A 23,552-nucleotide genomic window follows, 5' to 3' on the forward strand; every position below is an offset into this window, starting at 1 on the left:
CCTTGTCCCAAGTCCCTCTTCAGCTCTCCTGCTGCTCCTTCAGGCACTGGAAGGGACTCTAAGGTTTCCCTGGAGCCTTCTCTTCCCCAGGCTGGACAATCCCAATTTTCTCAGCCTTTCCTCATACCAGAACTGCTCCATCCCTCTGATCATCTTGGTGCTCCAGGTCCCTCCTGTGCTGGGATCCCAGAACTGGACAAAAGGTTCCAGGTGGGGTCTGACCAGAACAGGTTTGAGGGGCAGAATCCCCTCACCCTCAACACTTTTCCTGTGCTGCCTCCAGGAGTCCAGGCTGGCTTCATCCCGAGCTCCTGTCCCAACTCTTCTCCTTAGGAGCAGCATCCCTGCAGTGCATAAATACATACCAAGATACTGCTCTGAGGCACAGCTTGGATCTCCCACTTCAGCCAAAGCCCATGAACTGCTCAGGCTGCTCAAGCTGCACCTCCCTGTGTTTGTTTTGGTGGGATTTTGTTTGTTTGGTTTTTTTTTGTTAATTTTTATTTTTTAACAGACAGTTTTTATGGTTACCCTGAATAACCAAAGAGCAACTCAGGGCCTTCTGCTGAGCTCTCAGTGATAATCCCCTGGAACTCCCTCCTGTGCTGCTTTCCTTGCCTCTGGGGGCAGCTGGAAGGATATTTCATGACCCAAATGGTCTCTCCCCACGACATGGATGACTGCAGGACCAGGATGAAGTTATTCAGAGTGTAGAGCAGGGAATTTGAAGGATAAATGTGGCTCACGCTTGTCTAATCCATCTTCAGATCAATGTCGATGAAAAGTGATTAGGAAATGGGAAAGCTGTCCTCTTTCTTTAGAGAATGATAAATTTTCCTTTCCTTCACAGAAACAAGTAGCTGCAGTTCTTTCATTTTATGCTACTGAACTACAAAGATTATGCTTTTTCTTTTTTTTTTTTTTCCTTTTCATTTAGGAGAAAAGCAAAGTAAAAGGAAGTGGCTGGCTTTGTTCAGAATTTCATTAAATTAAATTGGAAAAAAAAAAAAAGTAGAAATAATTTGTGGTTTTAACTTGGAGATCAGTTAGGAAATTTGAAATACCCAACATTTGCTGGGCTATAAAAATCTCTTCTGCTTCTGTATTCCCTGAAGTTCATCCATCTTGAAGGGGTGGCTGTGAGACAAATTCCAGTGAGGCCAAACAGCTGAAGGTGAACAGGCTCTGGATCAAGGAAGTCTTTTATTGACTCCAGAAAAGCCTGAAGGCTGCACAGAACACCTGTGGTCCCACCAGCATGAGGAACAGGCTGTTTTCCAGAGCATCCTTGCTGTTAATCCAGCTGGTCCAATCCCAACCTTTTTTGGGACAATGTTTATGGTCTGTGAAGTGCCCACCTGGGGGACTAAATTCCCTAAAATGATGAAAACTCTCAAAGCTGCCTCATGGGGGCAACTGGGGATCCAGGAGGGGATCAAGAGCACCCAAAGCACAATTTTTCATAGAGTCTTTTATTCATACTCTATAAAGAATTATTAATACTTCAGAGTATAAAAACCCAGGAGTTTCAATATACTGGTGGCACTGCCTGGTGTTGGAGCAAAGGATACAGAGGACAAATTTTATCCCCTAATTGTTGGGACAAAAGGTGCTGGATGATCTGCAGGAAGAGGTGAACCTCTGATTGATGGTATATTTTGATACCTGGGAGCTGGCAGATGGTTTATGGCTGACTGAATTAAGATTTGACGTCATTTTCATAACAGAATTTATTGCGGTAATTATCAGACTTTATGCAGAGCTCCTCCCTATAAAAGCTTCACTAATTGGTCTGTTAAAATTTGCCTTTAAGCAGTGCAGAGAGGATTAAAGATGTGACACAAAGACACCCTTCCCAAAAGTGGAGCTTCCCCTGCAGAGGGACATCCAGCCAGCAGATTCCCAGTGTTCCAATTCCTGTAGCACAGCACACCAGGGAATCACAGCTCTGCCTGGGGATGAGCTGCAATATCCATCAATATTCATAAAATCATAGAATTATGGAATCAGGGAATGGATGGGTTGGAAGGGACATTAGGGTCATTTCATTCCATGCTCTGCCACGGGCAGGGACACCTTGCACTGTCCCAGGTTGCTCCAAGCCCCATCCAACCTGGCCTTGGACATTTCCAGGGATGGAACAGCCACAGCTCCTCTGGACAATCTGTGCCAGGGCCTTACGACCCTCATGGGGAAGAATTTCTTCCAAATACTCAATCTAAGCCTGCTCTCCTTCATCTTAAAACCCTTTGCCCTTTTGCTGTGACTCCATGGTCCTTTTTTCTCAAAACTCCATTATGTTGCCAAAGCCAGTGCTGGTGGAATGGGCAAATTTCCAGATGCCCAAAGAGGAAAGTTCAGAAAAATCTCATTGTGAGAAAATAAAGTGAGGAATTCAGACAGAAGCACTGTCCAGAAGGAAATAAGGAAAAGTTAGGCAGAAAAAAACTTTATAGCTTTTTAAAATATGATATGGAGCAGGTGCTTTTCAGGATCAACAGAGATTTGGGATGGGATTTGAGAGTTGTGTTTTTTTTCCAGAGAAGCTGTGGCTGCCCCATCCCAGGAAGTGTCCAAGGCCAGGTTGGATGGGGCTTGGAACAACCTGGGACAGTGCAAGGTATCCCTGTCCATGGCAGGGGGGTGGGATGAGATGATCTTTAATATTCCTTCCAATCCAAACTATTCTATGATTCTACGAATTGTAAACTGAGTCCAGATCCTGCATGTGAGCTGCAGGACAGGAGCCAAAGCAAAAGCCATTCCAGCTGCAGGGAGTTGAACATGGCAGGGAGCTCATCAACATGAAGGAGAAAATCCAAGGAATTTGCACTGCTCTGTCCAGCGCTGACCTCGTCACAAGCAAAGAGCTGCTGTTTAAAATGAATGCCAAGCCAGATGCTGGCAGGAAAAGAGGAATATGGATGTGATTCCAACTTCTCTAATGGAGCTGGATCAAAGGATTCCTGCTGAGGGGGAAGCAGGAGCACCACTTCCAGTGCTATCAAAGCGTAGGAGAAGCAAAACCTTGGCTTTTTTAAAAGCCTACAAAGCCACAGACCCCTCTCAATGTCCAGCCCAAACTCAGGAATTTCTTTAGCAATTAACTCCCAGGGAGCAGCAGCATTGGAGATGTTAAATCCTGAGAACACAGATCTGCACAGGAAAAATATTTCCTGTGTAGTACAAAGCAGCTTGAAAATAACCACTACTCTGCTTTAATGTGAAGAACTCTCAGCTACAAGAATTCAAAGCTGGGTAACTCTGTGTATTTAGGAGGAAAAAAGGGAAGAAATTGCGTGGTGGAGCCTGCAGTCTGACAGGCAAAGGTCGGGCTTTGAAAGGGAGAAACAAACTTGCAGCAGAGTTTTTCAACAATGGGTTTTTTTTCTTTTTTTGGTAGCAATTGGGGAAGTAAAGAAGGAGTCAAAGTGATGGGAGTGATTAGGAAGGAAGAACTCTGCTGTCTGAGTCAGTCCCAACCTAGCATTTCAATATACGTCCAAAATCTCCCTAATATAAAGTGAGATTTATAGTCCACGTGGAAGCCACTCACTGCCTATTGCAGCCTTAAAAATGAGGGTTTGGGGCATCCCAGACACCAAGAGAGCTTTAAATTTTCATCAGGATGCCTGGTGGGGGTGGCTGGGTATTTTGATGCAAATCCTGCCGTGCTTGTCTCCAAGTCTTTAGTTCTTTTGATGCTTCCTGGTTGCAAATAAGCTGTCAAGGGAATAAATATTCCACACACACAGAGCTCATTCAGTTTTCCTCTCAGGGGCTATGCCAGCTTCTAGTTTGGTCTGGGATTAAATGGAAGGGCAACAATGTGAAACTTCCACAGGTTTGGGAGGAGGGTGAGCACAGCAAACCAGCTGTGCCTGAGGTGCTATTTTTAGATTCTTCCGTCTCTTCAGGTGGACAGAGAACATCTGTCCCAAATTCCAGCACAACATGAGCAAAAAAATTCCTGCCTACAACCCCAAAATTTCCTTCTGTGTTAGGAAAAAAATCAGCTCCACCTTCCTTGCCTCACCTGAAGATTGCAAAGGAGAAAAAATTTACCACAGAATATCCAGAGTGGGAAGGGAACTGCCAGGATCATGGGAAGGTCATACAGACATCCATCTGTGCATTAAAAACCTGACTTTTCAACTTGGCTGTCATCAGATCTTGCTGGACGTCGTCCTGCTCCAATCTTAATTCCCTAGTATGGAAAAATTAACTTTGGGAAATAGTGTCTACACCCCTGATCAGTCCTTACAGCCACAAATCACAGAATCCCAGAATGGTTTGGGTTGGATCTTAAATATTGCCTCATTCCATCCCTGCCATGGGCAGGGACACCTTCCACTATCCCAGGTTGCTCCAAACCCTGCCCAACCTGGCCTTGGACACTTCCAGGCTGAAACATCCAAAGCTCCTCTGGGTAACCTGTGCCAGGACCTCAAAGGGATGAACTTTTTCCCAATATCCCATCTAAATGTCCCTCCTTCAGCCCAAAGCCATTTTGAGTTTGACCATGTTTTTCTGCTGCAGGGATGAGGTGGCCAAGGATTGACCACCACCTGGATGTGTGGTCCTGTGTGCTTTGAACGTGGATCCTGCTGGAAAATGTGATTTTAATCAGGAGTAGTTGAGGTGCTTCCAGTGGGAGCATTTTAGAGTTGAGGTACAGACAAAAGATACTATGTGTCACATTAAATAAATTTTATGCAATAAACTGGAAAAGAAAATATGGAAAAAATCCATGTTTATTCCTTAAGGAAGGGCAATTCTTTATTATTGTACTCTGAGGTTCAACTTAGTTCACCATTAGAAATGTGTTTTGGTTTCCAGCAAAATAACTGCAGAGAAACAAAAACTGTGGCCAGTGCCACATCCCTGGGAATGCCTGGAATACGAGCAGGATTCAGACCTGACTGGCATTCCAGGAATTATCCTGCTTCCCATAATTCCCTGACATAGCAGCCCCACTCATTAGGAAGCTGATGGCAATGGGGACACCCTAATCCCAGCAGGATGTGGATTAGGACTCCTCAAGCACAGCTTGATGGAAAAGCAGAATTCATTCCCAAACCTGTCTCCATTTAAAATTCCCTACAACTCAAGTCTCTTTTCCCAAGGGATTGGACAAAAGGAAATGTGCTCAAATTGTGCCAGGGGAGGTTTAGGCTGGATATTAGGAAAAATTTTTTCACTGAAAGGGTGGTCAAGAGAGCTGGGATACTGAATATCAGAACAGGTGCCCAGGGAAGTGGTAGAGTCACATTCTGGGAGGAATTTTTAGTTGTGGGACTTTGGGACACAGTTTAGTGGTTGGACTTGATGATTTTAGAGGTCTTTTTCGACCTTAATGATTCTGTGAGTCCCTGATTATGTTTCCAGCTCTGCCAGTTACTTCTCTGGGACAGTGAGCAAAGGACATTTTTCTTTATCAAGTGTACATAGCACTAACATTTATCCCAAGTTTCCATCTGTCAGGATGCCTAAAAAGAGGAACATATGTGCTTGTATAAACCTTTGTGTCATGGCTGAAAACCCCTCTAAAAGGGGTTCTAAAAATCATATTTTACCCTTGAAGCTGGAGACATTCTCAACAATAAATAAAACGTGATGGTTGAATTTTCCACCCTTTTTTCTAAAGAGACTGAAAATCTGTTCCTTTATCCCATTCTTTTCTTGGTGTTTCTTTAAAATCTAACAATTTAGGAGTTCATTTGAAAGGAGCTTGTGTTTAGTGTGATATGGTAAGTGCACTGGAGTACTGTGTGGATGGCAATTTACAATAAAATCCCTAAAAAACTGATCCCTAAAAATGTCTAGCACCATTCCTACGAATCCACATGATGCCCGTCCTGTGCAGACATTTAATTCCAGTTTCATCAGCACTTTTCTGACCTTGGAACTGAGGGAGGAGAGAGGAACAGCAAGATCAGGACAAGCATTGTATCCTGGAAAGGACTGAGGACAATGGGACATGCTGCCAGGAGAGGCTGGGAAAATGCCAGGCTTTGAGAGAGACTTGGGAGCTTGACTTTGTGTTTTTTTATTTAAAAGGGAAATTAGAGAGAACAGCAATGCAGGCAGATGGAGCAGACCCAGGAGATATCCCTTCTGCTCTGGGATGAGGAAGGGTTCAGAGGTACTCCAGGATCCTGTCATGACCTTGCTCATGCCCACAGGGCACAGAGCTTTCTGCTGGTTAAGGAATGTTTGGATTCATGTCTGCCTTAGGTTGAAAGATTTAGCTGGGGGTGTGTATTCTATTTCCCAACTGTTAGAGGTGGGGCAGTTACCTTCTGTTCATTGGGCAGTTTTCTTTATCTCTTCCACAAACCAATCCTCCCTCCAGGAGATCTCTGCTGTTCATGGGCCAGTGAGTGTCACTGCATGACTGATAAAATTACATCATCCCATGGGGAGATGCTCCGCCCAGGGGGAGGAGCCAAGCATTCCTACCTGGGTATGATCTGAGGTTTTGGATCACAACAGCAGCCTTTTCCCACTGCATTCCCAGAGGAGCAGCTTTCTTCTCCACTGGATTTCCAGAGGAGACCAGGCCCATCTACACCACCACTGGACCTTCAGAGGAAAACTCCACCCTTGTGCAGGATCCCTGCTCCAGCAGAACCACAGCTGGCACTGCAGGAGGGCTGAGCCACAATTTAATGGGACTGCTGCCACCATCCTGACCCATAGGGTGTCAGGGCATATTCTGACTCTGTCATTGGTTTGTTTTCTTCATTGCATTTCTTTGTAAAAATACATGCAATAGCATTTGTATTTTTAATTTTCCTAGTAAAGAATTGTTATTCCTGCTCCCATATCTTTGCCTGAGAGCCCCTTAATTTCAAAATTATAATTATAATTTGGAGGGAGGGGGTTTACATTTTCCATTTCAAGGGAGGATCCTGCCATCCTTAGCAGAAAACTGTCTTTCAAACCAAGGCAATGTCATGGAAGGGGTTGGGATAGGTCCAGGACGCTCTGCAGTGCAAATAAAAGCCAGACTTACACTAAGGTTTCTTTTATCACTGCCACCAGAAGAAGCACTCCATCGTTTTATAACCTAAACATGCATAAAAGAGAAAGCATTCTTTTGTTGTTCCTTTAATCCCTGTTATCTGCTCTTTGCCTTCCCTGGGTGAGCTGAAGATGGGGCCTGAGTTCCAATGGGGTTCTTAGCAGCAAATGGTAGAAAAAAGGCTGGAAAATACCTGTTTATTTGACTTTGTATTGCTTTGGATGTTTTTTAAACCAATACCCACTCCTGCTTCGCCAATCTTGCTCTTCACAAGCTCCCCCTCTCCTGTTACATCCAAGAGATAATTCCCAGCTTGAAAAAGATTCAGTCAATATGCAAAAGCCACCTTCAGGACCTCCTTCAGCAGCTCAAAGCTCTTTGATGCTGACAGTGGCAACTTTAATTCTACATAGATGCATCTCTGAAATGCTAAACCTTCCCAATCTATAAACCCCTCCTGCAAATAGACCACAGATTAGCTTTTACACCAGATTTAAGCATTTTTTGGGTTTACAGCTGCATCATACTAAAATAGCTGAAAAAAACCCAAAAAAACCCCAAGAGGTGACACTGAGTGAGATATACTGGGATTCTGGGCCAGGCAGGATTATTTGGTCTGAACCTGCAGACCCACTGCCTCTCACTCTGTTACACTGGGCAGCCCATAATGACACCTTGCCACACACAACAAAAGTGGGATTTGCTGGGGTAACATCTCTGGAGCTCAGCACAGCAATGCTGTAGGGTCAGAACACAGACCAAAGGCTCTGCAGTGCTCTGCTTCCATCCAAAAAACCCCAAACCTCTCGTTCCATCACCCTCTGAGCTCTGCTCTTGCCTCCAAGGGAGTCCCTTCAAAATAAACCTCACCAGTGCCACATCTGCCACATTGCACGGAGGTGCCACATCCTGGATCTGTCTTAAGATCATGGAATCATTGAGGTTGGAAAAGACCTCCAGGATCACTGATCCAACTGTTAGCCCAGCACTGCCAAGGCCACACCTAAACCGTGTCCCCAGGTGCCACATCTACAATTGGTTTCTGAACACTTCCAGGGATGGTGATTCCACCACTTCTCTGGGGCAGCTTCCTCCAATGCTTGGCCACCCTTTCACTGCAGAAATTTTCCCCAATATCCAACCTGAACTCCCCCGGTGCACCTGGAGCTGGTTCCTCTTGTTCTATCACTTTTTACCTGGGAGAGAAAACCAACACCCCCCTGGCTCCAACCTCCTGTCAGGGAGTTCTAGAGAGCAGAAAGTCCCCCCTGAACCTCCTCTTCTCCATGCTGAGTCCCCCCAGCTCCCTCAAGTGCTCCTCACCAGACTCATGCTCCAGACCCTTCTCCATCTTTGTTGCCCTTCCCTCCCCAGCCCCTCAATGTCTTTCTTGTCATGAGGGGCTTTGATTATAAATCACCAAGAATTATTATAATTAGCTCACCTTGCCTCTCTCCTGAGTGCAGGAAATTTAATTTCTTACTGCCAACCTGGCTCTGCTGCTTGTTTTTCTCTTCAGCTGGAGCTGTAAGAAATCCTTGCAGACTTTCAGTCCTTGCCCAGCTGGCTGGAAGGTGCCATCTGCCTGTTCTTCCTTATTTTATTATTTATAATACCAATTATTACAAAGGCTGATGATAATTTTTTTCCAGTCCCAGATCTCTGCCTCTATGAAAGGCTGAAAGGTCCTTCCCTAAGTCTGTCTCCTTTAAAGGAGTTGCCTTTTCCCCCTGGAACTTTGCTCCTGGATATCACAGGGCCACAGAATGATTTGGGTCAGAAAAGACTGTAAAAATCATCTCATTCCAACCCCCTGGCATGAGCAGGGACATCTTCCACTCTCCCAGGTTGCTCCAAGCCCTGTCCAACCTGGCCTTGGACTATTCCAGGGATGGGGCAGCCACAGCTCCTCACAGGACAACCTGTGCCAGGGCCTCAGCACCCCCAGAGGGAAGAATTTCTTCCAAATATCCAATCTGACCCTACTCTCCTTCAGGTTAGAGCCCTTGCCCCTTGTTGGCTGTCACAGTCTTGTCACTACATGACCTTGTCAAAGTCCCTCTCCAGCTCCTGAAGGGACTGAAAGGCCACCACAAGCTCATCTAGGAGTCTTCTCCAGGCTGAACAATCCAAATTTTCTCAGCCTTTCCTTATAGGAAAGATGCTCCAGCCCTTGGAGAACCTTTATGGCCTTGTCGGGACCTGCTCATTTCCACATGCTCAGGTGATCAGCCGTCACAAATAACATACATTTCATAGTCTCCAGTCCCCATCATGTGCTCCCAACATCACACCTTAAATCCCACTGCTGTGGCCATCCTAAATATCCCATCACTGCCACCTTGGCCTCTGCCTCAGCCCCACAAGGGAGGGGAGATGCTTCCCCTCTTTCTACCCTCTCCACTGTTCACCCAGATTTCTCATGGTCAACCCAATTTCCAGTTCCTCCCTAAGAGTGAATGAATAGGGCACAAAGGGATGACCTGGAAGGGAATGCCAAGGACAGACAAAGGGAAAACAACACCATGGACAGACATGGGGACAGACATCCTCCTGCTGGGCTGCTGTGTGGTGCATGTGTGTTTTTTGCAACATGCATGGTTGAAAACCAATTTCCTGCTGGTTCCCATGCTCCTGCTGGCACCAGAGGGATTCTGGAAGTGTCTGACTAACCTTGCTGTCCGTTGTTGGAGACTCCTTCTCCTTCTCTGCGTGCTGGAGTTTTCTGTTCAGGTCCTGGAACATGTCTTGGTGACGTTTCCTTGTGTGCATGATTTTCTGGAGCAAACACAAAGGGCCACAGGTCAGCAAACCCTGTTCATCAGGAGCACGTCCTCCCCTCAGAGTTACATCATTTAACCCCAGCTGTGTCTCCCTGCAGGTGCCTAAAATACCTGCAGCCTTTACTGAGGACCCACTGCAGCACTGCCTTTATTTTCAAGGTGAGATGGTGGGAGAAAGTGGAAAATACTAATTGTTGACCTAAAAAACCCCCTTAAACTTGCAATAATCAAATTTTTATGCTGCAGAATATGAGCTTGACTGTCAATGTCCTAAGGAAGGTTTGCTGCCCTTCTTTAACTGATACCTGTCCTCATGCCCAGCCTTTCCTCAGGTTGTCACCTCTGTAAATGTGCTCAGAGATCACCCAGACATGTAGAATTCAGCTAATTTCATTAGAAACTGTTCCACAATCTCATTTTCTTTTTAATCTGACCTGTCTGCATTTCACTTCTACCTTCTGCTGCCCAGAAGGAGAGGCAGGACAATTTCTGGAAGGATTTCCCTTTCCACGTATTAGCAGGCTGAATATGGATTTCCTGTGCTCTGGCAAGGGTGAGATAATTGGAGAGGGCTGCTCAAAAAATTGAGGACCAACATTCAGAAAGGGATGCACTCACCTCAAAATCTAACTCTGCATACCGGGATTTCCGCCTCTGGGTATTGGGAAGAAAAAGAGATGGGTAAAGGTTAGTAAGAGGATAAAACAGGAAAAGTCCTTCTCCTTTCTATTTTTCTACACCTTTAACATGTTTTTCTGGCTCTCCATGATGGGAAGTGCCAAATATTTTGAGTTATTGAATCATTTATGTTGGAAAGGATCTTAAAACCACCCAGTTCCAACCTCCTGCCATGGGCACAGACACTTCCCCCTATCCCAGGTTGCTCCAAGCCCTGTCAAGCCTGGATCACTGGGGTGTTCTCATCTGTATCATGACTGAAACCATCAAAATGGTAAATAGGGCAGAGGATAGAATGGGGAAAAGATAAGGCCAAGTGCCTGGCATTAAAATGAACAGTCTTTGACAAATTAACTTTTTTTTTGACTTTGCAGCACTGGTAGGGCTAAAAACAGTTCATCCAGCAATGGAATGTGCTCTGGAAGCTGTGACACCACATTTGAAAATATGACCACATGCCAGTGGTCCCTCAGGGTAATATGACACTGGCATTGCATCCTGGGCTACAATTTCCCTAAAGTTCTTTTCAACTCCCTGGAGTGGTGGGATTGAGGGCAGAACACCACCCTGGGCTGAGAACAACGCCCTGATTTCCACGCTCACCTCCAAGGAGCTCATGGAGAGGGTGGAGACGGTCTCGCTCTTGGACACCACACCTGAGTTCCCTGAGTCACCCGTGTCACACAGGCTGTTGGGAATCTGTGACTCGTTGGAGATGTTCTGTGGAGCCAGTTGCTGCTGCTGCTGGATCATGGAGGAACCCTGCACCTCACTGCACGCCATGGTCACCGGCTCCCGCGGGGGACTCTTGACCGTGAAGCCGGGGTCGGTGGCCATGCTGAGGTGGATGAGCCGTGTCTGAGGCATCTGGTCGATGTTGATGCTGTATTTGCTCTCATCCTTGGGTTTGGCCCTCAAGGTGGATGTGTTGGTGGGCAGGATCACGTAGCTGGTGTCCAGGGTCTGCTCTTGCGCCCGCGAGAGCTCCGAGTCCAACTTCTTGAAGATGTCCCCGTCGCAGATGTAGATGGATTTCGGCGGCTGGTTCTTGTCCTTCTTCAGGGTGAGGGAGTGGTTGCTGAACTCGTTCAGGTTGATGGCCCCCAGGTAGTGTGGGGAGCCCTGAAGGTGCATCTTGGAGACGTTGGCTGGAAGACTGTTGAAGTTGGATGAGCCTTTCTGGTGGTTGAGTTTCAGTTTCTCCTCGTCGGGCAGCGATGGGCGCTTCAGGGTCCCCGTGATGGTCGAGGTTCTGCACGTGGTGATGTCTTTGTTCAGCACTGGGGAGACAGAGAAGCGTCCTCAGCACCTCACCTGGGGTTTTGTTGACACATCAAGACACCTCCCACAGTCACTCCCTGCCAGCACCTCTCCCAAAGAGGCACAACAGTGTTTAACATTATTTGTATTTTTAAAATCCAGGATACTGAAGGCAAAATTAAAGCTGGGGAGGAAGAAAACTTTGTTATTTTGAGAGAGTTCTCTGTGGTGTGAGTTTTCCAACACCACCGTGGCCAAAACTCCCATCTAGGCCAACATATTGACAACAATACCCTGAAAACCAAAGAGTGTTTAAGTTATTTAGTACATCTACTATATGCATGTATATATGAAATCTATACATTATTAACCTGTGCAGTAGAATTCTTTAAAATAAAAGGTTGCTTTCATGTAAAAAAAAATATTTTGATTCAGGAAATAGCTGAAATACAACATTATCAATGATTCATACAATTATAAAATCATCAAGTGGCCTGGACTGGAAGAGAACTTAAAAGATCATCGAGTTCCAGCCCCCTTAAAATTTAATTTTTTGTATTAACTCACTAAAATACTTCAGGTTACTCTTTTCCCTTAACAGTTCCAGTGTTAATAAATTGGTATTTTGAAACACACCATATTTTGTTATGAATTTCAAACTGCTCTCCATAAAATCTTACATTCCAGTAATCATGGTAAGCGTTTGTGAGAGCTCATTATTTAGCAATTTTCGATTTCCCTTCAGGAAAGCAAGTGGTGATGGGAATGTTCCTTAAAAAGGGAGGAAAACTTAAAACTCAGTAGGAAGTGAACACATCATAAAGGACATTTGGACATTCATTCCCACACAATACTGTCCACAAAGAAAAATAATTTGTCCCCTTTCCAGGCATAATAATCTATTACTCAGTTGATTTCAGGCTGCAACAAAGATCTTGGGAAAATAATGACGTCAACCTTGATGTCTCTGCTGGGTGGAAAATCAGAAAATCATGTAAATCAGACTGTGAGGCAGGGACAAAGTGTTGTGGGCTACTTACCCAGGACTTCAGCACAGCAAAAGAGAAAGAAATGTATGTTCCCCTTTCACCCATTGCAAGGAGGAAATAAAAATAAGTAAATGGATCTTTTTCAGGACCAGGGAGAAGGATCCTTGGGTGAGCTGACATTATTCAGCTGCTCCATGTGGGACATAGGTGGGATGGGCACCCCATTGGCACTAAGGACACACTGATTTTTCTACCAGCTCTGAGTGGGAGTGCGGGAAGATCAAACTTCCACTCCCCCAAAGCCACAGAGCATACAAGGCAGGATGAGCAGGGCACCAAGGAGAATAAAAAGAGCTTGTAAAGAGCTTTTAGAGCTGAAAACTCTGGCAGCCACAAACATCTTGGCATTGCTAGGATAAATCAGAGCAAATCAAACCCTTCCCTTGGGAGCCCCAGCAAGGTTTATTGATCCAGGCTCTTCTCCATGCTCACATCAGCTGCAGAAAATAGGTTTGGAGAGGTTTCTACTTGGCAATCTCCAAGCAAGGAGCGGAGTGAGCCTTCAACACCAAGCCCTGGAGCAAATCCTACCAGGAGATCAATATGAGGGGGTTCTGAGTGGTCTCAGCCACATCTCCAATCCATCACAAGAGGGGAGATGGTGCCTCCAGGAGAAACGATGGCCAGAAACCATTGGACGGGTTCCTGGATTATTCAATAAGCAGAGTGCATGGGATGATGCACTACTCCAAAAGGTCTCTGAAATGAGGTTTATTATTAACTACTTATCTTGGCACAATCTAATGGCAGACATCTAATGAGAGGAGGAGAATCTCCAGGCAGACAAATACAAATTCTAGAGTTGGATGCTGGCAAAGGAGGGGAAGCTTAGGCTGTTGGCAAGCTGCTGATCCAGGGGCTCCTGCCATGAAATCATGTGAAACAAATCAGGTCCTTCTCTTCCTTTGAGAAGCTCAATTTGGGAAGAGGTGTGGTGGCAGATCCAGAAAGGCTCCTCTAGAGGAGGAATCTGGGGGTCTGCTGGGGTTTACAGCTGACTCTGTGCTTGGTGAATGTTCCCTGAGCATCCCCTCAATTCAAACACGGCCCCACACACACATTTTTCACACGTGATTTCTTAGGACTGAGATATTTGGTGTCAAAAGAGAAGGAGAGAGACAAATGGGAAGAGGCTGAGAGCTAGAAATTAAATTAGAGAGTGTGAGACAGAAAAACAGAAAGGAAAAAAAAAAAGGAGAGACCCTGAAAAGAGATAAATGGACAAAAGAGACCGTGAAATAAGATATCACAGGGGTAAGTGAGATAAATATACTGTGACTGTGATAAGCACAGGGAGAGGGAGTGAGGCAGAGAGATGGACAGGAAAAGATAAATAAGATATAGATAGATATTAGACAGATAAATGATAGTGACAGTGATAGACAATACACAGAAACACAGTGACAGGGACAAATGTTGACAGATAGAAATACATAAATAACAGGTACAGCAAGACAGACAGCTGAGGACAGAGATAAATAAGTGATTGTGAGACAGAACGAAAGAGATGAATTATAGATAAATACATTAGGAGCAGATAAATAAATGATAGATGAGATAAAGAAAAGGATAAATGAAAAGGACAGGTAGATGTTTATAGAAAGAGAGGGAGGAGGGGAGAAAGAAAAAAGGCAGGGCAGGGAATGAAGGAGAGAAAGAGAGAAGGAATGAAAACAAGAAAAAAGGAAAGAAGGAAGGCAAGAAAGAAAGATTAATAAAAAGATAGAGAGAGAAGCTGTGTCATAATGGTGAGTGAACACAGACTGTGCTGTCCCTTGCTTGGGAAGATCCTGGTTTGGAAGATATGAATTATGCAATTGCCAAGCAAGCTGGTATTTCTCTTGCTTGGCAGAGGGGAGAAGTCTGGGAGGGCAAATGAAAGCCTCAGTATCTACAAAGGGTAAGAAAAATAACCTCAGCCAAAAGGTCAGGCATGCCAGGACCAGGAGAGGATGAAACCTGCAGAGAGGAACAGGCAGCCAGGGAGAATCCAGGCAGCATAGACACCCCTGGGATTATTGAGAAAAGGGGCTGTCAACTCATGCACATCCTCAGGATCCAGAGAAACCTGTGTGATGAACACACAGCAGAAAGGAGCAGGCAGAGAAGGAGAGATCCAACCACTTCCAGGTGCACAGAAGAGCCTGGAGCCGGGTGGAGTGGTGGGAAGGCTCTCCAGACTCCAGACTTTCTACAAAGACATCCTTCATGAGCAAAGAGCTGCCTGAGGTTGGCATGAACCCAGCAGGGGTTGCTGGAACGAAGAAGGATCACAGCAGGAAGAGATGGATCCCATCTCTTCCTTGATGCTCTTCTCTGCCACCATGTTACATGGCAAAAAACAATTCCTCAGAGGCAAGTCTTGATCTCAGTTAAAAGGCCAAAAGAGCTACAGGAAAATAGGAAAAGCAAAGGGAGAACTGAGAGTGTTGTTTTCTTTTGGCTGGGGTTGAAAGGAAGGGCAACCCACGTGAGGACATGCGAGGCACCAAGACACACACAAAGGAAACAGAAAGGGAAGAAAAAAAATGGCCTAGTTCAATCCCCAAACCAGGTCACTTGTGGATTCTCACCTGTGATGTGCTCACCTGATCTACAAGCCATGTCCACGTCCTTCTCGAAATCGGTCTGAAAGACAGAGAACACAGGGGATGTGGTCAAAAAGGGGTGGTGAAGGACAGGAAAACTTGGAAATTGCAAAAAACCCCCACTGTATTAATGAGGTGGGCACAGCCTTTGCCAGGAGAGTGGAGGGGAGAAGCTTGGCTTGGATTTTCAAACATGGAAAACACACCATGTTTTTTCCACCTGTTGGCTTTTGGATTTTACCGCTGATAAAGCTGGAACATCGCTTTTCAACTGTTCATCTGCTCATCCATTCACTTATTCCTGGGCTGATTAAAATATCTTGCTGGAACACATTTATGCACACCCCTAAAAAAACAGGGAACAGGTTCCTGGCCCAAAGTGTTTTGGATGTATCACTCCACACATGAATTTAAGTGGATTCCCCACCCTTTATTAAAGAAATCTGGGGATCCTGCTGGGAATGCTCCACCCCCACTGGGCTTTTTTGTGATCTGTCACCAAGTCACAAGGAGTGGGAACAAGTCTCTGCTTCTGAAACTCTTAACGTATAAAATCAATGGCTCCTACAGGCACAAAGGCTGAATAACTTTTTCAAGTGGTCTGTGCAGCCAAAGGGAACTCCTTTCTTCTCCCAGGAGGAGTTAATCCTTTTTCTGAAGCTTTGAGCAGATAACATTTCAAAGAACTGGATAAACTGAGTCACAGCAGGCCGTGAGCTTTCATGGAGTAATGGGGAAGCTGCAGACTGGCAAAAGGTAGAAGAGTTCACTGATTATTTCTGGTATCATTTCAGAAAGACACTTAACATAATTGTATTAATGTGATGAAATGAAATCCATTTGAATACTGAGAAGAATGTGGGGAAAATCCCCATCCCCCTGGGGTAAACACTTAAATATAGCAGGTTGAGAGCCAAGAGTTTTTTAACTATCTCAGCCTTCCTGATATTAATTTCCCAGTAAATTCTCTGGGATATCAAACAAGTCTGAAAAGAACAGGAGAGAAATACGACTGAACTAACATTCGAATGGGCAAATGGGATGACACAGAAAAATATAATCTCATTTTCGTGATAGGAGTTCCAGAAAAAATGCAGCTGAACAGCCTGCACTAGTTCTCCTGATAAATAAATGAGAGACAAGTTTATATTTAATACCAGTCAACAAGATTTGGGGGGGGGAAACAGTTCTACTCAGCTAAGCTCCTTTTCACTAGCTGGGCAGATTTGGAGATAAACGGAAAAGGTAACAGCAAAAATGTCATCCTGCAAAAGCTTTTGATTCCTTTGGTGATTTTACAGCAAAATAACATTGTACCCCTCTAAAAATACCAGTGAGGAGTCATCAGTCACAGCCAGACTCTTCAGCTTTTTGAGCTGGAATGTGAGGAAAGTGATTGTAAGCTCCCTGCTCCTCCACACAACCCGTCAGCAGCGCAGGAGGAAATGCAACATTGCTAAAAAACTCGTAGCTGACACAGGATTTCCCAAGGTGGCTGATAATGAATGGAAATGTGGAGTTGCACAGAGATGCAAAACCCTGCAACTTGAGATGGCAACAGCAGACTGACAATCACAGGATCCACCTTTTTTCAGGTTGCTGAGAATCTGGAGGGGGTTATATAAATAATTTGAAGGCATGTGATTTACAGAGGGAGAATAAGAAAGCTCTGGGTGTTAAACTTATGGAAAATAAAATTGAGGCTGGGTTTGATTGTGGTGTCTATTACTGAAGAAGCCAAAGCACCAGGCATGCAAAGGGCCCTCTAATTACCCACAATTAGGCAGAGCGAGAACCTGTCTGAAAATAAGGAGACTCTGCATTTAAATGAGAAATGAGGCACCTGTTTTTAGCAAACACCACCGAGGTGTGGTGGAATTAAAGCTCTGCTGATGTCTTGACTCCAAAATTGTGCTGTTTGAAATGAGGCCTCGTACCCAGGCAGAAACTGCTCTGCACAGGAGTGACTGGAAAAAAACATCACTGGGTTGTGCTGTAGCTCTAATATTAACCAGGAGCTCTTGGAAGTTGCTGAGATCCTCTGATTCTCCTGATATCTTTATCTTAACCCTCAGAAATTAAATGTTTCTTGCACCAACTTCATCATAACAGTGGAGCAGATGCAGGGCAAAGCCCCACAGCCTATTCCTTTACTGTTTGCAAAGGATTTACACAACAGAACCACAATTTACAGGGCTTAAACTATTCCCATTGAAGCAAAGTGTGCTTTTGAGAGAAAAAAAATCCCTCAGAGACAGCATTTTTTATGGCAGTAACCCAACAGACTGTAATTAAAACAGTATTAAACTACAGCTTCCTAGCTCCAGCCAGGACAAGGCAGCTTGATGGGGATGAAAAGGTCTGGAAGACATGGGAGGTGTATTTTGGTTCTTTATTTTTCTGGGAAAGAAAGGATCTCTCTCACCAAGATGTCTGCAAAACCTGGTGTGCGAGCTTGAGAACCTTAAAATTACAATGCAACGCCCCAGATTTGTGTGAAAAAATCCATTTTAAGGGCTCTGTTTACTCAAGCAAAAGTATAAAGGAAATAAGAATGGTGAATTCAGGGATGGGCAGAGTCCTCTGATTATCAGTAATGAGTTAAAAATCCCCAAAAACCCCCTACGAAGGGGGAAGTGGGAGATTTTCCTACCATTAGCTGAGCGTGTCCGTTCTGAAATGACCCCCCTGAGTCTCCATTTCCTTCCTCCTGACGATCCACAACCCGGCACTTCACAGCATCCTGGACCTGCAGGAACAGATTGGCAAAGGTCAGGGTCAGACTGACCAAACCCCGTTAAATTCTGCTGAAATCCAAAATAAAAACAGCCCTTGTTAGATCAAAAGGACGCTGACCTTGCTTTAGCAGCATCCAGGCATTTCTTTCACGCGGTTTATGTGTTATGTATTTCACACTGAAGAGCAACTCTGAGTTTTTCCAGCAACCCTGGGTCACTGCCTAGGTCACTTCCATTTGCTTGATTTATACAGTCAGGAATAAAAATGTCCTTTATTTTGCAGCTTGGGATATGTTTAAAATGGATGCTCCTGCATTAATCATTGTATTGGTGTCTACAAAGTCTGATCAGGATCCTGTAATATAAATCTCATCCCAAACTCACTGAAATAATTGGAAAAAAAAAAATCCCAGAGACTGCAATGGGAGTTAAATGCAGACTCATATTCATAATGCAATTAGTGGAAGGAGTCTCAGCCAAGCCAGTGGTGTAATTCCATTGATTTCATTGGCCTGAAATAAGAAATTAATCTGTTTTACTGAATTTAAAGGAACTGTAAGAAGATAAAATTAATATTGAAAAAAAAGCCCCTTCCTGTCTCTGTTATTAATAGTCTCTCCACTCCGTAGGATGAAAAGAATAAAAGAAACATAAAAGATTCGTCCTTTTCTTCCCTGATATAATTCACCATTTTAAATCTCCACAGGGAGGCTGAAGAGAATTTCCTCAATTTCCTTGCCTGATTATTGCTGGCTGCACTTCCTAGCTGGAATATCAGGGTGTTAATGCCAGCACAGATTTCATCCTGCAAATCTCAGTGCATCTCGCCTCTCCTGAAATCACACAGATGACTTCTTTAATGTGGCATTTTTTGGAGGAGGGGTGTGAACATTCTGGAAATGAGAATTTTGCTGGTAAACAAGCAAAGCCTGACATGTTATCCCATCTCACTAAACTCTACCCTGATTCACCCCTCCTTTTCTCTGACCAAAAACGTCACCGGTCATTTTTGTGGCCACGATCTCCCCCAAAGCAAAATTTATAGGGTTAGAGAAGTGACCAGGCTGGCTGGGAACTTTTCCAGGTGAGTTTTTATGGGACATTACATTAATTATATAACAGATAAGGACTCCTCCCTCTCACCTCCCGCCTGAGGATGCAGTGGACCATGACGATGACAAATCCCTCCAAGGAGTCGAAGACGGCGAAAAGGATCTGGAAAAGCGCCGAGCGCCGGTCGGTGATGGCCAGGACTGCAGACATCCAGGTGAGAGCCAGCAGGGGCAGCACCACGCAGGAGCTCCAGAGGGATGCCCTGTCGAGGGAGAGGGAAAGAGAGCTCAGCTCCACCTCACCCGCTCCCAGGTGCGGTTCTAATTCAGCCTCCCGATCCCAGCGGGCTGCAGAGGGTTTCTCCAGCCAACATCTCCCTGAGGGAGACCTTTCCTGAGCCCCTCTCCCAGGGAAGCAGGAGGAGGCTCTGCACACTCATGCCACCCAAACTGAGGGGACAAATTCCCAACGGTGCAGTCATGCATAAAACTGGTGGTGGGTGGGGAGGAAGGATGCGGATCCCTCCCTCCCCCTTCCACGCCCTTCCCATTCTGCCCCTAATCCACCACCAGGGCTTTTCCCCAGGGAAGGAGACAAAATACAATCACTGCAGGTTGCCAAGGGGTGGGGAACAGTTGCAGCAGAGACTGGTCTGTCACGATGGCTGTTGGTACTCGGGTCACAGACACTCGGACTTCCACAGCACATGGAAGACACCGACACTGGGACGTGTCACGCTTTCGAGTGACTCAAACGGACAGGCAGAGAGCTGGTGTGCAGACTGAAATATCTGTATTTCTCATTTTAATCTACAGATGATGGTCCCCATGACACTGGGGGATTAAAACCTGACCTCATTTCCCCATGGTCAGAAAATTTTCAGCTTTCTTGTGAGATCTGCCCAGCTGATGCTTTGGGGAAAAAAAAAAAAGCTTTTTGTTCCATGTTTGACAATTCTTGTAAGTTTATTCCTGTGTGGACATTAACTTAGAGATTCAAGCCACATTTCCATTCACAGGACAGAAAACTGGACAAGTTTTCTGTGATGCTGCCCCAGGAAACTCCACTTTAGCTGTGAATGATGGCCCTGCAAATAGGAAAAAAGCTCTTTTCCCAATGACTATTCAGGCATCCATCTCTCCAACCAAAAGAAAAGATCCCAAACAATTTTAACAGCTGACTAGGGAGATTTTAAGCTGTCACTCATCCCATCTGTTTGGCACCAAGAATATGAGGAGAATTTCTCTGTGGGCTTTTACCTAACAAACCAGAAAAGGCCTCGAATAACAAGAGGAGCTACAAGAAAACCTCCAAATACAAACAAATACAGGCAAGACAAGAAATTACAGGACAGATACCATGAAACACGTTCAGCAGTACTTACATGGGACTTGCTCGCCATTTCCTGATCTATGACCAAGGGTTTAATGTTTACTTGCTGGTTACCTCACAGAGCTCAGTGAGAGTTTTACCTGAACAAAGCTGGAGCTTGGATACAGGTTTGGACATCAGGATAGAACGCCCTGGCTTCATTAAGGGTTTTTCAAGGATTGTTACATCAGTTCTGCAATGACCACACACTAAAGTGACAGTTTATTTTTACAGTCAGAATTAGACCCTATTTGCAAATATTCCTACAGCTTGTCCACACTCGGATCTGTTCCTTCATGGTATTATTAAGGAATTTAATTGACCTAAAGGAGCAGGGGAATGGAATTATTTTTCTTTTTAATTAGAACAAGCATTATGAGATCTCTTTGTAAGGTAAAGGCCATGACATAATCTGATACCTTGTAATTTTATCTTGCATGGCAAAAGCTGTTCTTTAATGCCCAAGATGAACTATGATTTCAAAGTATTATTAAAAAATACACAAAAAAACCAGCCCACAACCAAACAGCTCCTAAAGACAAATAACTTATTCCAATTCTCTGAAATCTCCCTCATTACACTGAAATCTTTCTTTCCTGTCATTTGTGGTAGTGCCTTCATAAATCTGGCTAAGCAGCGAGTGCATGAAAGATAAAATCAGAGAGGCAGAAATGCTGAATGGAAAGATAAGATTTGGTTGAAAAGGAATCTTTCTAGATGTGTCCTCCATGAAAGTGTCAGACAACACAACATGGCTGAATAGATGAAATAATTCCAGCAGCAAGGGGAAACCGTAAGATTCAATAAAAGCTGCTGGGAAAGGTTTGTAAGAGACAACTCTGCTTCCTGGAATTATCTGGTGTTCCAGAACACTCCTGGTACACCCATTCTGTGGATGTTACTGCCACCAGTGTACAACCTGGCAATGGATCTGAGCCAGGTCTGAACCAAATAACTGAATCTGGGTGGGTTTTCCATTCCTGAAAAGAACTGCAGGCTCATAATAACAATGATCTGGATCTGGATCCAAGACTTAGATGTGGATCTGGGGCAAGGGATGCTGCTGAGAAGGTAAATGATATGGAAACTATGTTTCTATTCAGCAAATGGTCAGATTTGAATCTACTGGTTTCAAAACCTGCTTTAAGAACGAATTGTTTGAGTCAATTTGCTCTGCCCTTCCAACCAGATGAAGAAAATTACATCTGCCCTTCCAGCTCAGCTGATGACCACATATTCAGCTGGATCAAATCAGGATTTTCCCAAGTCGTGCTGACTTACATCAGCTCAGAGTTCTGCTCTCTTTGTGATTCACCTTCCAGATGCCTTCTCAGCAGCATTCATCCCTTACAAAATTGATGGAAATTCTGCTTGCTACTTAAATGCATCATCTTTATTCTCAGGCAGCAGGTGGCAACAGGTCACAGGAAATGGATCTCACTCTAATTTCACTTGCAGGGCTCTGCTTAGATTTTTGAAATATTAAACTCCAAATTAAAAGCTCCATTAAAGAAATCTGGTACAGGCTGAAATTTCAGGTGAAAACTCATGGGGAAGACAAGTGGGTTTTCTGTGAGACTGCCCTTAATTCTACTTGCTGTGAGCTGAATTCATAGCAGGAGTCATACTTCAACCACCTTCCCACCTGTCCCTTTTTTTAGGAGGCACAGTGAATCCTTAAAAGATCCCAGAATTACTTATAGGACCTAAGAAATATCACATTAGGTTGCTTATCACGAGATGTGATATGAAATGATCAATTGTTCTACAAAGACACTGTGACCACCTAATGGCTTTTCATGGATCACCCATGATCAATAAATCCATTACTTTTATTGCTTGGGACAAAGGAATTAGCTGGCAGATCCTCTTATTTATCCCATTTATGACAGCCCTCAGGACAAGTGACAGCAGCATCCCATCTGAGGTTGGAAAAGACTTCTAAGATCAAGTCCAAATCTTTTCCCAGCACTGCAAAACCCAGCACTAAACCATGTCCCCAAGTGCCACATTTACACAGCTTTTAAATCCTTCTGGGATGGGGACTCCAGCATCTCCTGGACAGCCTGTGCCAATTCTTGATCATCTTTTCAGGAAAGAAATTTTCCCCAATATCCAACCTGAACCTCTCCTGGTGCAGCCTGAGGCCATTTCCTTTCATTCTATCGCTTGATAGGAAAGAGACCCACCCCAACCTGGCACCAACCTCCCTTTGAGGAGTGATAAGGTCCTTCCAATCCTCCTTTTCTCTCCAGGATAAACATCCCAGCTCCCTCAACCACTCCTAATGTGCTCTAAAACGTGGGATGTACCATGGGAAACACTCAGCCTTATGAAAGCACACACTAGACCCTGTCCTGGCAGCAAGGATTTGGCCAAAATGACAAAATCTATCTGTCGTTTTGTCCTTTTCATGGCTGGAGGCATGGAGAGTCTTTGTCTTTGCAAAAAGAAGCAGAATAAATGGATTGCACTTAGAGGAAAGCAATGGAAAGAGCAAAAAGAATGGGTTTGGAGATAAAGATCTACATGAAAGAAGATGAAGAGTCCTGCACCCTGAGAAAAGGCAAGTGCAGGGGGACACACAGGACATGCCAATAAAGATGTAAAGGGCCATTACCAAGGGCAAAGTGATCAATTATTTTCATTGCTCAACCCTGACAGAGCAGCAGCAACTTAAGTTAAAGAAGCAGCAGAAGGAAAAAAAAAATCACTTTATAATTCAAAAGCAGCTCCTGGAGAGGAGCTCTGAAAAGGGAATTGGTTGCTGGACTCAACAAATAATGGATGGCTCCTTACACACCAGCAGTTCTGCTGCAGGAAAATCACAGTACAGGGATGTGCTTTATTTATTCTCTTGTGCTTCTCTGCTCCTCTGACATGTATTCACAGAATTACAGAATCATGGAACGGTTTGGGCTGGAAGGGACCTTAAAAATCATCTAACTCCACCCCACTGCCATGAGCAGGGACACTTTTCACTAGACCAGGCTGCTCACAGCTCC

The 23,552-nt window shown here is 44.7% G+C and overlaps 1 protein-coding gene across 1 annotated transcript in view; it reads right to left on the reverse strand.

Annotated features, from left to right (window-relative positions):
- The window catches only part of ADGRB1 (adhesion G protein-coupled receptor B1), a gene marked incomplete at both ends in the record, with an annotated part of 203,242 nt that overhangs the window by 5,137 nt on the left and 174,553 nt on the right, over positions 1–23,552 (reverse strand). Inside the window, 7 exons of the mRNA XM_084209835.1 lie at positions 7,019–7,072; positions 9,701–9,805; positions 10,429–10,464; positions 11,092–11,768; positions 15,371–15,425; positions 18,039–18,134; positions 19,267–19,438. Of these exons, the coding sequence (XP_084065961.1) occupies positions 7,019–7,072; positions 9,701–9,805; positions 10,429–10,464; positions 11,092–11,768; positions 15,371–15,425; positions 18,039–18,134; positions 19,267–19,438 (1,195 nt within the window). The remainder of the gene's footprint in view (positions 1–7,018; positions 7,073–9,700; positions 9,806–10,428; positions 10,465–11,091; positions 11,769–15,370; positions 15,426–18,038; positions 18,135–19,266; positions 19,439–23,552) is intronic.

Source organism: Fringilla coelebs (genome assembly GCF_963513975.1).
Source record: "Fringilla coelebs genome assembly, chromosome: 1".
NCBI lineage: Eukaryota > Metazoa > Chordata > Aves > Passeriformes > Fringillidae > Fringilla > Fringilla coelebs.